Below are 14,605 nucleotides of genomic sequence, written 5' to 3'. Positions count from 1 at the left end.
TACATCTGGGATCCTGGAGTCCTGTGGAGATCTAGTCTCTACCTGACGGGTGGTTCCCGAGAGCAGTCTCAAGTCCCTGCAGCGTCTGAAGCTTCCTGCTCAGAATACAATGATGGTCAGGTCACTTGGGTGACAGGAGTGCTTTTCCTCGATAAGAGTCTAAATGCTGCTTTTCCTTCTCCCTGTAAAGATGACGACCACTTTTCGCCTGAAGCAGATGCAGCTATGAGTGAGATGACAGGAAACACAGCGCTTCTGGCACAGGTGTGTGCTCTGGTTTGGAGGTGGGGCCAGCTGGACAGGGTCACTGGGGAGCCGTCTGCCTCGCTCAGTTAAGAATTGACCTTTAAACTCCTTCCTTTCCATGGTAGGGAACTTTGGTCAATCAGCAGGCTTTTAAAAGAAGTGTTTGGCTGGATGTGGTGGCGCACACCTGTGATCCCAGCTATTCGGGAGGGATTGAGGCCAGCCTGGGTCATTTAGTGAGACCTTGTCTCAAAATAAAATTAAAAAGGGGCTGGGGATGTAGCTCAGTGGTAGAGCACTTGCTGAGCATGTGTGAGGCCCTGGATTCCATCTCCATCGCTTCAAAAAAATTGAAATAAAAAGAGGTGCATGGAGCAGCTTTATGTATTTCTTCCCCCCACTCCTCTAGGTGACAAGTTACAGTCCAACTGGCCTTCCCCTGATTCAGCTGTGGAGTGTGGTTGGAGATGAAGTAAGTCCTGCCCTTCTGTCGGAATTGTTGCCCAGCAGCAGCGTGTTGGCTGGAGCTGGTTCTGGCCCTGCTTCTTCCTCGCTAATCGGAGGATAAACTATAAGCCAGTGCCACCCGGGGAATACTTTGGGTGCCATGACTGGGGTGGTTGTGTTAATGTCATCTGGTGGGTACAGGCCAGGGTTGCTGCTTAGCATCCTGTAGCACCCAGAACAGTCCCTCTTGGAATTACCCAAATTGTCGAGGTGGAGAAACCCTTCCCTGGGCCTTCTGGAAGCTTAGGTAGCCGCAGAACATTAAAAAGGGAGCCCCTGTTGGTGTCAGGCCCTGCGTGAGCACCTGTCGCCTCATTGGCAACTGGACACGTAGAAGGGAGAATGTGTTGGCTTGAGAATGGCTCCAGGCAAAGCTCTCAACAGAACTTTGTTTTCTAGGTGGTGCTGATAAACCGGTCACTGGTGGAGCGAGGCCTCGCACAGTGGGTGGACAGCTACTACTCAAGCCTTTGACCCTGGCTCCCGGAGCCACCACTGGAGTCTTTTTTTTGCACTGTTGAAATTAGGCTTGGCACTGCAGGCAAAGAGTTAACATCAGAGTAATAAACGTCATCCTCTCGAGTCCTCTTTCTCCCCATTCTGTAGGTCCTATGGAGAAGACGTTCCTCTCCGAGGAAAAAGGATGAACAGCGGGTTCTTTTCAAAGCCATTGGATGGTGTTAACCTGAGCTATTTAAAAAGAGATATTGAAGGGAGGCAGTCTCAACCAGGTTGTCCTGTTCCCCTTCCCTTCTGCTTCCTTCCCACCCTCTCCACCAAAACCCCACAGACTCTAGTGGGCTGGCCACAGGACATGTGTGGCTTGCCGCTAAGGGTTTCTTTTACTTCAAAGTTTTTCTTCAGGGAGCCAGCCATGAACTGACTGACTGGTATCAATTTCCTGTACGGCTCAACATAAATGAATTTGGTGGTGTTTGATCAGTTTTTATACACTTCCTCTAGGTCTATAGGAACCCAGACTTTTTTAATGCAGATGTAAATACGGAGCAATTGTCACACCTCTGGCCCTTGTTATTGGGAAGGGGAACTGTTACCTTGCCAAGCCTGGTTGTAATTTATAACCATTTTCTATTTGTGCAAACTCTGTAAATAATGTTTAAAAATGTATTATTTTGTACAAGATACACTGGAGAACAAAGGGAACTCAAGGTTTTTCCACACACTTCACCTGTAAGTAGAAGTTAATCCTGTAGAGGGCAGCTGCCAATCCTGGCTCCTCTTCCAGGAGTTTCAGGGATTCCTGCATATTGGACAGGTGGCTGTATGGGATAGATTGTCATTTGGGGATTTTTTGCTGTACACACTTGTTTAAAAAAAAAAAAAAAAGTAATTCGGTGAATACCTTGCAGTGGTGTGTTTGATTCTTTTTTAGACTGGCTTCAGCATTGTGCAATTTAAGAATAAATGACATAAATAACTTGAGCATATATAAATTTTGAATTGTATAAACTATACCTTTGAGTCCTTTCTTTTCCTAGTGGTGAAAAATATTGGGGGCAGGTGTGGGAAGTGAAGAGGTGGAGGGTCCCGGTGTGCCCCCTAGGGCTGTAACTAAAGGAGACCCCCAGTTCTTTGAAGACAGTTTAGCCAGAATTGTCTGTATGGCCTTTTCCTGTCTCCTTGCCCCACCAGGTGGCAGCCAAGCTTTGACTTCTACCCTTGAATTCTGGAGGAGCCTGATATCTGTGTAAAGCACTGGTTTCTGAAACCAGTTAGTTGTGCTTTAGTAGATCAATGATGTCATTTAGTCTGCTGTATTGAGAAGGCTATAAAAATGCATGAAGGGGCTGGGGTTGTGGCCCAGTGGCAGAGCACTCACCTAGCGTGTGAGGCACTGGTTTCGATTCTCAACACCAGGTATAAAGATCCATTGACAACTAAAAATTTTTTTTAAAAATAGTAAAATGAAACACTAAACAACCCTCTTGCTTTCTTTGAAGACAGGAGAGTAGGTACCTAGCCTTGATTTATTCCCACTGCCTTGGGTAAACTATCCACCCTGTGTCCTCCTTAGTTTTGGCCCATGTTCTCTGTGCTGTGTGCCCACACTGCAGGGCAGTGGGCCTTAGCACCAGACTGGAGAGCAGAGGCAGCCTGAGGGTTTTTAGGCAGAAGGTATGTCCTGTGGGTATTCTCTCTGGTGACTAAGCACCCCACCTCTTGCCCCCTCCTGGAACTTCCAGGCCCAACACAACAGGCTCAGCTATTCTCTAGTTCCGCTGGACCCAAAGGCAGCAGCTGCTCTGGACCCTGATTTGGAGTTGTCATCGTTGAGGTGGCCCGTCTTTCCATCAGTTTCCCTCATCTGTAAGATCAGATAATGCTACTAATTTCATAAGAAATAAATCTCAGGATTGTCCCCTGTTTATCCAGAGCTGGGCCCCAGCAAGTTCTTCCGTGGTCTTTGCTGTTGCCCGAGACCTAGTGGTCGTTGGGTGTGACTTTGGCCCAGCCACGCTACACCTGGGTTTAACCTTCGTGTGTGTGATCTAGTCTGGCTGCTGCGCAAGGGTGTCCACGGGGCCTTCAGACACATTTGAGGAGAGCTGGCGAAGCCTGGTGTACAGATTGGACTTTGAGGGGTCTCCAGCTGAAGAGAGCAGGGTTCTGGCACAGGGAGCAGGTGTGGGAGGGCAGGACTGAAGCCCAGGCAGTCCTGACAAGACAGAAGAACCTCCTGTGGGATGGACAAGAGGCGATGAAAGCAGGATCCTCAGGTAAGACCCGCGGGGCTTGGTGACGGGAGTGGAGGTGAGGGCAGGGGCTGTGCTCTCATGGTCGTGAGGTCATATTTTTTTGAGGATGGCTTCAAGAAACATGGCTCAGTATTTGGGGGGGGAAAGCAAGTTGGAAGATGGTGAAGGGCGTGTATTCTTTGAATAAATTCTTCTTACATTGCTTTTGATTAATTTACAGAGTTCTGAAAATTAATTTGTTTTTGGCCATTTTGCCAGAAATTCTGTTGCTCTCTTAATGGAAGAGCTGGTTTGTGGAGTCCTCTGGGCAAGTACCTTTAAAATTTTTTTTTTAATTTTATTTTTATTTATTTATTTTTTTAGAGAGAATTTTAATATTTGTTGTTTAGTTTTTTTTTTTTTTTTCGGCGGACACAACATCTTTGTTTGTGTGTGGTGCTGAGGATCGAACCCAGGCCGCACGCATGCCAGGCGAGCGCGCTACCGCTTGAGCCACATCCCCAGCCCTGGGCAAGTACCTTTAGACACCTGTTGAATGAGCTGTGGGCCATCCAGGGGATCTTAGTAAGAATTGCAAACTTGTGGAAGAAGCTGGCAAAGGAGAGAGATTTGGCCGTCTACTAGGGGTGAGTGGAAGAAATGTGGAAGGCTAGAGCTTCCTCCTGTTCTCATTCAGGTGTTTGTGTCCTTGGGCCCCCAAGGAGTATAGGAGGAATGGACAGTTCTCATAGAGACTGAGTTCTGAGGTTCCTGCTAGACCTTGTACAACTTTGGTTATATCGCTCACTGAGATCAGCATCTGTCAGATGACAGCTGATTTTTGAGTGAGGAAGGTCATTTCTAACCTTCACAAGCTTAAGATTGAAACAAGTTATGGAGTGCTTACTGTGTGTCAGGTGCTATGCTCTGTGACAGGTGATACTTGGTCCTCTGGACAACCCAGCAAGGCAGGAACCTCCTTCACAGATGATCAGACTGACCTCAGTGGTAAAAGTGACTCAGAAAGTAGCCTGCAGTTGGACAATGCTGAGACTCCAGGTGACCAGTGTGCCACTAACCCAATGTGGATTCATCTTGCCTTGGTCCGTGTCCCCCAGTAAGTGCCCTGGTGGTTAAACGGCCAACCCAAACGAAAGTTTTGAAGCTTAAAGTAGAAAAAATTGCCATGATAGGGGAGAGAAATGATTTTGCCTCTGTGAAAGTTAAAAAGTTAACTCATATGAATAAAGCCGGGGAAAACTTGCAACATCTGGGCCAAAGGTGAATGTTTTTAATGTGTAATGTTTTAGAAGGAAAAATTGAATCTCCACTGAAAAATGACATAAAAGAGATGGACAGAAAATAGAAAATGTGGATCTATTTCTAGACCAGCGCTCTCAAAACAATGGGAGTCACAAATAAAAGATCTTCCGAGAGCCTCGATTAAAAAAAAAATGGTGGGCTGAGGTTGTGGCTCAGCAGTAGAGTGTTTGCCTAGCACGTGCGAGGCCCTGGGTTCGATCCTCAGCACCACATAAAAATAAATAAAAATATTGAGTCCAACTACAATTAAAAAATAAATATTTTTTAAAAAAGGTTAATTTTTTAAAGTATATTTTTTAGTTATAGATGGACAACAATATTCATTTTATTTATCTTTATGTGATGCTGAGGATCGAACCCAGGGCCTTGCACATGCCAGGTGAGCACTCTACCACTGAGCCACAACCCCAGCCCCCCCAAAAATGGTTAATTATTATTATTATTATTTTTTGTTGGTGCTGGGGATTGAACCCAGGGCCTTGTGCATGTGACACAAACACTCTACCAACTGAGCTATATCCCCAGCCAAAAATGGTTAATTTTAATGATAGTTTAACACATTATTTCAGCGTGTGATGGGCATACAACTATTAATGAGAAGGCTTATGGTATTTTTCATACTGTGTTTGAAATCTGGGGTGTACTTTCCACTTCTGTGCCTGTTCAGACTATCCACATTTCAGGGACTCCATAATCACAACGGGGCTGAGGCTACCAAACTAGACAATGTAAGACTAGACTATTCCATCACACCACTGCAACAGACTTCTATATGTTCTTCCTCACTCAAAAAGCTCTAGGTTCTTTTGCTCATTTATTATTTTTAAAATCCATTTTAATTTTTTTTAAGGGGTCTCATTATGTTGCCCAGGCTGGCCTTGAACTCCTGGACTCCTCTTCCCAAATATCTGGGACTCTTAGCACATACCACTGTGCCTGGATTGCACATTTTGTCCGAAGGTTATCTTTAGGATAAATTTCAGGGGAAGAGAAGGATGGTAAATGTTCTAAGTAACAGTTGGAAATAATACATAATGTCAGTTTGGTATAAAGTTTTATATCATCTATTAAGTTGAGCTTGTAAATTATTGAAATCAGTTAGTTTTCTTTCCTTCCCCCTCCTTCCCTTTCCCGTCTTGGTCTATACTATATCTACCCATTTATATTAAGTGATTCTGTCAGTGTTGTTTTGTCTAGTTTGTCTAAACAGTTATTTCTTTAAGTTTCAGTTATGCTTCTTCATTCAAAAAGGCCCTTGAATGGAATTTTCTCATCACTGTTAAATATCTTTGGTGATATAGTTTAGTGCTTTTTGTTTTGAAGTTGATATCATTTTTCTCTGTCACTTAACTTTAGGTGGGTGGCTTCTAAATGGAACATTGCCAACTTTTTTATTTTTTATTTTTTAAAGGGAAATGTCTTACGCACCACCCCCCTTCTGTTCGGGAAATTGAAACTGGGTCTCACGCATGTGAAGCAAGTGTTATACTACTGAGCTACATCCCTAGTCTTATTTATTTATTTTTATAATTTTGAGACTGGGTCTTGCTAAGTTGCACAGGCTGGCCTTAAATCCTCCTGCCTCACTGAGTAGCTGGGGTTATAAGTATGCACTACCGAACCTGGCTGGAAAATCTAATAGATGAACCCATTTATTATGATCACTGATACAATGTTATTTGCTATTTCATTCATTTTCCTATTATATTTTCTTGCTTAATTTTTTTCTTATGGTAAATTTAGCCCTTAACATCTTAGTTCTTGTTACCAATAAACAGTTTTAAATATATTTGAATTTATGTTTGTTTCGTGTATCAAAGCCTTCCTTTCTCCCTATTCTGGGTACAGAAAAACTTGGTAGAAATTCTGATTTTTGCTGTGCTTCCTGTAAGAGCACTTTGCATGTATATATGTGCCCTCCTAGAATCATAGAATCATCTAGAATATGGTTCAGAATTTTCTGACATCTTTTAAATTTTTTTTTAGTTGTAGGACACAATATTTATTTTTGTGCTGCTGAGGATCGAACCCAGTGCAAACACGCTACCACTCATCTACAACCTCAGCCCTCTATAATCTTTTCTTATTAAACTTCTTTTCACAAATGGATCTATCTCAAGAATCTTTTAATGGTGACATTAAACTTCAGTCAATATTATGAAAAGCATTTTGGCCCAACTCTGCCTCACCGGTGTTCCCAAGTTCTTTATTTTGACTCACCTTTCCTCTGTTTGGAGTATATCCTTGAATATTTTTTATTGTTAGAACATAATGGGTCCTAGCTGGGCACAGTGTGTACCCCTGTATTCCCAGTGATGGGAAGCTGAGGCAGCAGAATCACAAGTTCAAGACCAGTCTCGGCAAATTACCAAGACCCTGTCCCAAACAAAGAGACACACAATGGGTCCTTGCACATCTGCATGTCTTAGAATTTTTGTAGTCAGAACATGTATGAAGTTTGCACATCTGAACATGCTTGTCTGTCTCTACTGACACTAGCAATCATTTGGCAAAATGACTGTCCTGATACCAGCAATCCTTGCCAAAAATTGTTTTATTCTTCCCCACAGCAAGAATCGTACATCTTGGTCCTGTTGGACTCAAGTGTGACCACAGGTCTCATTCTGGTCAGTGTAACGTAGCGGGTAGAGGTGACCTGCGTTACCTAGACTGATGGCTTCATAAGCCACAGTGCTCCACTTCTGCTGCCCTGGTGTCAGCCGTGTCCCAGGGAGCATCATCTACCGGGGTCCCTGTGTGAAGATGCCATGGAAAAGATCTATAGCCAGTCTTCAATGTAGGATGTGACAAAAGTCTGTCGTAAGCCACCAAGACTGGGGTTGTGTCACCCATGGCCTGTCCTGGCTCAGCCTTTTTGGTGGTATTGTTCTAGGTCCAAATCTTCCCTCTTCACTCAGAGCCCTGCCCGTAGGCTGTCTACACCAAGTTCTGCTTGACTTCCAGAAAGTTCCCTGCTCTTTCTGTTCCCATAAACTCCCGGCCTGTAAATCTGCAAATAAGGGCCTTCCTGAAGATTCCTCTTAATGAGGCTGACTTGTATTTTTACGAAGCAAATTATCTAAGAGAGATCTTGGCTGTTTCCTGCTAGAAATGGGCCCAGCTGACATCTGGTGGGGACAAACAGTGTTCCGATGCTCTGGGCAACGAAGGCAGATACCTCCTACCCAGAACTGGGATGGAGTTCTTGTTTTTCCCTGGCTTCACTGGCTTGGTGACAGGAAGGAGCCCTGACTACTCCCAGTGATGTCTTTCTCTTCACTGAGTGCCTGCTGGACGCCAAGCATCATGCTAGAGGGAATGCAAAGACAGAGAAACGCAGCGCCTGTAGGAGTCCCCTCCGTTGGGACTCCCACGGATGGTGCTCTCCTGGGTGGGGCGGTGGGGCAGGGCACAGGCTCACAGCCAGCAGAGCCAGGACCTGAACCTGGTCTTGTGTGCACCAGCCTCCGTGTCCTTCCTGCCCGTGGTGCCTCTGCTGCTCTTTAGGGTGGCTCAGATCCCAGTGGTGCCTTGTGGGTGAGGGTGAGTGAGGCAGGATCCTGTACCAGAGGGAAGCTTCCTCTTGGTGGCCTCTGAGAGGCCTTGAGGGGAGAAAAGTGGAAACTTTTCAGAAGCTGCACAGTGGGGCCGGTTGGGGTAGGCACCCCCTGCTGAGTTGGGGGCTGATCCTGTAGGACTGGCCACCAACACCTCAGACCTGCAGGCACATCTTCCCAGGAGACTGTCTGTAATTATCAGCATAATTTAAACCAACAGTCCCAAACTACACCTGTTTGCCATAATGTTTTATTGAAACGTAGCCACAGACATTTGCATACTGCCTGATGGCATGTGTTACCAACACTGGACAGCGTACCTGAGACAAAGACTGTAGGCCCTGCAGTCCAAAATATCTAGTTTTGTTTTTTTCCTGTTTGTTTATTTTCCCCATTGAGCTGCATCCCAGTTCTTATTTTTAATTTTGAAATAGGGTCTCACTATGTTGCCCAGACTGACTTTGAACGTGCTATCCTCCTGCCTCAGTCTCCCGAGTCAGGGGTGACAAGTGTGCTGCCCCACACATCCAGCTAAATGTCTACTCTCAGAGACAAGCATGCCAACCCCTGCTGTAAACACTTGTGTACATTTCTTGTCCCGCCCACCATTTAATCAAACTTGGATGTAACCTTACTTTCCCCTGCCTCTTTTCCAATCATGCATTCTTCAGACTTTGAAAACCGTAGACTCTGTTTCCATAAGGTTCTCTGGAGTGGGCAGCTGTGTCTTGTGACCTCCCTCCTGCCTCACTCTTAAAAGAATGATCAGGCACAGGACCCTCCGCCCCCAGGATAGACCAGGAAGATAGACCTCATAACCCAGGATAGACCAGGAAGACCCTCTTCGGGGTAGTAAAGTGTGGTCCTGGTGACCCACCCTTCTAAATCCTAACTTGAGACAGGGTCTCACTGTGTTGCCCAGACTGGCCTTGAACTCCTGATCTCAAGTGATCCTCAGCCTCCTGAGTAGCTGGGACTGCTTTGTGCCCCGTTCTTGATCTTCATTTTAAAGACTTGCAGGCAGTTTGTATGTCCATCTAAGTGAGGGCTGACCCAGGGCAGTGGCATTCAGCTCAGGCTGCATATTGAACTCATGTTGAAACCTACCGATGCGTGAGACCCACTCTGAGAGATGTAGATTTCATTGGCCTGGGCTGCAGCTGTGTGTTGAGAGGGGTTTAAAAATCACTGCCTTTGGAATATAACATGTGCACCAAGTGCATCAGTGCTCAGATCTTGAGAGAGAACGTGAAGCCTTCTTACTTATGCCTACCTCTGGATAACCTTCACCAGAGGACTACAGAGGGATATTTCTTAGGCTGAGTTTCTCTCATGACCTTATCTGGTCAATGTTTTCTACCCAGGGAACAATTTTCTTTTTATTGCAGAATTAGGGGATTGAACCCAGGGATGCTCTACCAGTGAGCAATATCCCCAGCCCATTTCTATTTTTGAATTTGGAGACAGGGTTTTGCTAAGTTGCCTACACTCATTAGAACTTGTGATCCTTCTGCCTCAATCTCCTGAGTCTCTGGGATTACAGGTGTGCGGCCTGCTCAATTCTCAATACAGTTCTTCCTCCTGAGCCCTCTGGGTCAGGCTGAACAGGGCCCTCTGCACATATGGACACAGTAGTGGTGGATGATTCGCACATTCTCTGTATCTTAAGACCCTTAACGTAGGCTGAACTGCCATATAGCACATAAGAATTTGGCAGAGGGCCTGTATAAAGAAAGTACTCAGTAAATGATGTCGACTCACAGAGTAGAATGTTTCCGTCCAGGGATCCTGCTGCATCTAGAACTGCGTATCTAGAACTGCGTCAAGCACTGGAAACGTGACTTGTCCAAACTGAGATGTGTTGTCAGTGTAAAACACTTTATGAGAAAAAGTGTGGGGGGGTGCTGGGGTAGCTCAGTGATAGTGGACCCTGGTTTAAACCTCAGTGCCAGAAAAACAAGAGTGGAACTATGAAGGTGTGTTGTAAGCACTGTTGTCTTAAATTTGGAAACTACTGCTCCTAGAACTTGTAGCATTTTTCCCCCTTTCAGTTCAGGGGTTGAACCCACTGAGGGACACTGTCAGCACCTTTTATTTTGAGACAGATATTGATAAACTGCCCAGGCTGGCCTCCCTTTGCCGCCATCCTGCCATAGCCTCCTGAATGGGTGGGACTTATAGGCCTGCACCCCTATGCCCAGCTGGAACTGTGGCAATTTGATTTTCCTCTTCAACAATTTGATTTTTCTCTTGTTTGGGGTTGAAAAAAGATGGAGCCCTTATTTCCTATGGAGTCTTGCTGCTAGGGGTTCAGGACTAAATTTAGGTTCAACTAGGATTTATTGTGTAATCTGGGTGGCTGTTTTGGTGTCTGCTAATGTGTTAGCTGAACCTTGTTAGAAGTAACTGGAGAACAAAATACAATGTCTATTTGCACAGATCAGAGTTTCTGGCCTCAAAACACCCATCCTCCAAGTTCAATCCTACCACTGCATGACTTCGGGCAGGACACACGGTCTGTAATGATCCTATTCTCCTATGGTTGTTCAGAAGAATGAAAAGAGATCATTTAACTTCAGTAAGAAGCTCACCCCAAAACAGAGATCATGAGGTGATGAGTTCAACGCAAGCCCTGAAGGTTTCAGATGTGTGGAGAGGGGTGATTTTCAGGCTCACCCAATACACTCCGCACAGGCTGCTGCCTCTGTGACCTTTGACCACTAGATGGCGCCACAGTACAAGCTACTGCAGATACCGGCTCCCTCCACTGGCTCACCACCTGCCCACAGTGGTTTTTCCAAGAAAGTCTCATTATTAGAACTTATCAAAAATGCAAACACTCAGATCCTACCCCAGACCTACTGAATCAGAAACTTGTAACACGATGCAGGTGGCTCTGATGCACACTTCAGTTTGAGAATTGCTGTCCTAGATTCAACCTTGGGGTAGCTTGGGAAGATGAGTGGTAAGCCTTGAGACAGAGGGCGCTCTGGGGACAAGGGGGTAGGCGAGGGGGTGGAAGGACAAGTTGGGGAGGGTGGGTGGAGGTCAGTGGTACAGGGTCATTAATTCCACAGAACTCATCCAAACAGGGAGCCATAAAGGAACAAGACACTGGGTGGAGATTTTGCATTTTTGCCCCCTAGCCAAAGCATATCAAATGGTATCAGCTGGATGGAGGAGAGGGGGTGTTACTAAAGGACCCCTGCTTTAGGTGACAGATCTTGGACTGGGAGCAGAAACCCAGAGGCTGGCTGAGTTCTTTGGGGGAGCCCTGGACCAGCCTGTGTTCCTGCTATCGCTGTTTATCTCTGCCTGTTCTGAAATTTCACCAACCCACCACTGTGTTAATGGACTGAAATCTTGCAACCCTCCCAAGACAATTCAGGAAAATGGATGCTCAGAAATCAAAAAAGAAGCTTGAGACCGGGTGGAAAAAAAATCACTAGTGAATTAAAATCGTATTTCTAGCTTTTCAATCCCATCTATATCCTAAGGGGAAGCCAGTCCCAGAATGAATTCATCTCCCTCCCTCTCTCTCTCCTTCTCCTCTCTCTCTCTCTCTCTCTCCTCTCATTATTTTGGACACTGACCAAAAAAAAAAAAAAAAAAAAAAAAATCCTTTTGCAGGTGGCTACTGAGGCTTCAAAGGGGCAACGTATCATGCAAATATTATTTTTCAGCTATGACGTGTGCAGTTTAGTTTGATTTATTTTTGATGTCAGAAACAAAATGGAAAGTTAGCTCTTTAAAAATGAGCGTGGCTGCCTGAATAAATAAATAATATGCTCTTGGCCAGAACCTGCCAGTGCCTCCTTAATTGCCCATTGATTCTTTAATTCTCTGCACTTTAACATCTATGGGAAATTAAGAGGCCACAGAGCTGGGAGATGTCTTTTGTTAAACAAATTAAGGAAGCTGGGTTTTAGAAGGTGTCGCCCTTCCTGGGGCTTGGACCTGGCATTTAAAGGCAAGAGGCAAAGTTACCGGAAGGACAAAAGCCAGGTGCCCTCCCATAGATTCTTCTGGAGCTCAGGCACCATTGTCTGGGTTTCCCAGCCGTGCATATGTATGGCACGTCCACTGGCATGAGGACATAGGATCCCAAGAAACAGGGCCTCCAAGGGTCCCTCCAGTTTTTTGGAGCCTTTTCCATTATGGCAGGGAGAGATTCCCCCCAAAGCTTTCTTTTATCCCATTTCTTGGATGGAGAACCAGCCACTCTCCCTCTCTCACCAGAGGCCCCTGATGCCATCCATGAGGCCCCCAGAATCCTTTGGCTCACCTCCCCTGGGTCTTCCCTTCTAGTCTTTCCAGCTACAGAAAGTTCCTGTTACACTCCAGGCCTCTGTCTCCTGCTGTCCCTCTGCCATCCCCCACTTTGCCCAACACACTTCTCTTGAAGATCCTGTTCCAAGCTTCCTGCCTTCAGGACCCACCCAGGGCATATATCTGAGCCCTCACCCCAGGTGTGGGTGGCAGTCCCCTGTGTCCCCAGAACATACCCAGTGTTCTTTTTCTACCACATTAGCTCCTAGTCTTGCAAACCTCTTGAGAACAGGGCCTGAGTGTTGTCCTCTGTGACTCCGGGTATTAAAGAACTAGTTCAACTTTCCCACCCTCAGCTGGCTTGGGAGATGAGTGGTAAGCCTTGAGAGAGAGAGGGCGCCCTGGGACCAGGAGGCAGGCGACGGGGTGGATGGACAGGTTGGGAGGGTGGGTGGAGGTCAGTGGTGCAGGGTCATTAATTCCACAGAGCTCATCCAAACAGGGAGCCATAAAGGAGCAAGACACTGGGTGGAGATTTTGCATTTTTGCCTCCTTGGAAAAGCATCTCAAATGGTATCAGCTGGATGGAGGAGAGGGGGCGTTACTAAAGGACCCCTGCTTTAGGTGACACATCTCCGACTGGTAGCAGAAACCCAAAGGCTGGCTGAGCTCTTCAGGGAGCTCCCAGACATCCATGGGGGCTCAAGAACCCTGTGTTGAAAGAATGAACAATTGAGTACGCTTGACCCCAAGCAGACAGAGACTCAAATGACGGAAGGTGAAATGCCCCAAGGGGAACTCCTTGACTCTGCTGGGTTTTGTAGTCCAGCACCTCACACCTCCTTGTCTGGAAGGTCCTCCACTTGGCCTTCAGGTTATGGCTGATGAGGGTAAAAGAAAATGTGTGCAGGGCACCTCCCACCAGTAGGGGGCCCCCTTTCTCCCTGGTGACTGGCGGAAGCTTTGGATAGGCGTTTACCTCTAGGTCTAGCAGGACAGGTGTGAGTGATAATGGAGGGAAGGCGGGATCCTGCTGGGTCCTTGAGTAGGACATCTCTGACCACATGTCCGTGTCAAGGCTGAAACCTCCCAACGTGGGCAGGCAAATCTATTTGGCTCTGCCCGTTCAGAGCTGTGTGATGTTGGGGAAGTCACGTCACTTGGGTGGGCGGGTGGAGGTCAGTGGTACAGGGTCATTAATTCCACAGAGCTCATCCAAACAAGGAGCCATAAAGGTCTCAGTTTGCTCATCTGTAAACTAGGGCCAATAACTGCCACCTCAAAGGACTTAAACGTGAATCCTTGGGCATCAAGGATACACTTGATAAATATTTTTGTCTATTCTTTGTGTCCTTCAGCTGCTGCGTGGAGTAGGCATGAGGACAAGATCCTCCTCTATAGAAGTCTCTCACCTGGGCTGTCAACGTCTGCTTCTGGGGTCCCACGGTGGGGGCTACCCACCTTTCTCTGGGTCCAGCAGGATCCATCATTTTGTCCATGTTGTCGACCTTCCTCCCAGAATCACCGTGGACTTCCCCCATGGCTTAGATTACGGCTCCAGAATGATATAACCATCCTAATACCTCTGCGGGGATGCACTCCTTCCCAGTGCAGCAACCTCAGCTGGCTACCTACGGGCCTCTCACCTGCTTCTCCTCTCTGCCCTCACTTCCCTTTCGTGTGTGTGTGTGTGTGTGTGTGTGTCACTGTTAATTGAACCCAGGGGCACTCTACCACGGAGCTACATTCCCAGTCCTTTCTAAAATTTTTTTAAAATTTTGAGACAGTGTCTCACTGAGTTACCTCAGCTGGCCTCCACCTTGCGATTCTCCTGCCTCAGCCTCCAGAGTCTCTGAGTCCCGGCGCGTGGGTCCCATTCCCCTTTCCATCAGCATCTTCGTTACATTAGAATTCTCACCCTTCTACTTATCAAATCAGCATCGCGACTGCCTGTCTCCGCCACTGTCAACATCCCTGCTTCTGTGTCTCTTGCAACTGAGCGTCTGG

At 46.5% G+C, this 14,605-nt stretch overlaps 1 protein-coding gene across 2 annotated transcripts in view; it reads left to right on the top strand.

Moving 5' to 3' along the window:
• The window catches only part of Akap1 (A-kinase anchoring protein 1), a 30,660-nt gene extending 28,434 nt beyond the window's left edge, over positions 1–2,226 (top strand). For both annotated transcript variants that reach the window (XM_048788499.1, XM_015495435.2), the window contains exons 9-11: positions 191–264; positions 656–718; positions 1,153–2,226. In XM_048788499.1, the coding sequence (XP_048644456.1) occupies positions 191–264; positions 656–718; positions 1,153–1,227 (212 nt within the window). In that variant the 3' untranslated portion in view covers positions 1,228–2,226. The remainder of the gene's footprint in view (positions 1–190; positions 265–655; positions 719–1,152) is intronic.
• Positions 2,227–14,605: the final 12,379 nt, after the last annotated feature.

The sequence above is a fragment of the Marmota marmota genome, unplaced genomic scaffold (genome assembly GCF_001458135.2).
Source record: "Marmota marmota marmota unplaced genomic scaffold, marMar, whole genome shotgun sequence".
Lineage (NCBI taxonomy): Eukaryota > Metazoa > Chordata > Mammalia > Rodentia > Sciuridae > Marmota > Marmota marmota.
Note: the sequence above shows the minus strand (reverse complement) of the source record. Positions and strands in the feature narration are given on the sequence as shown.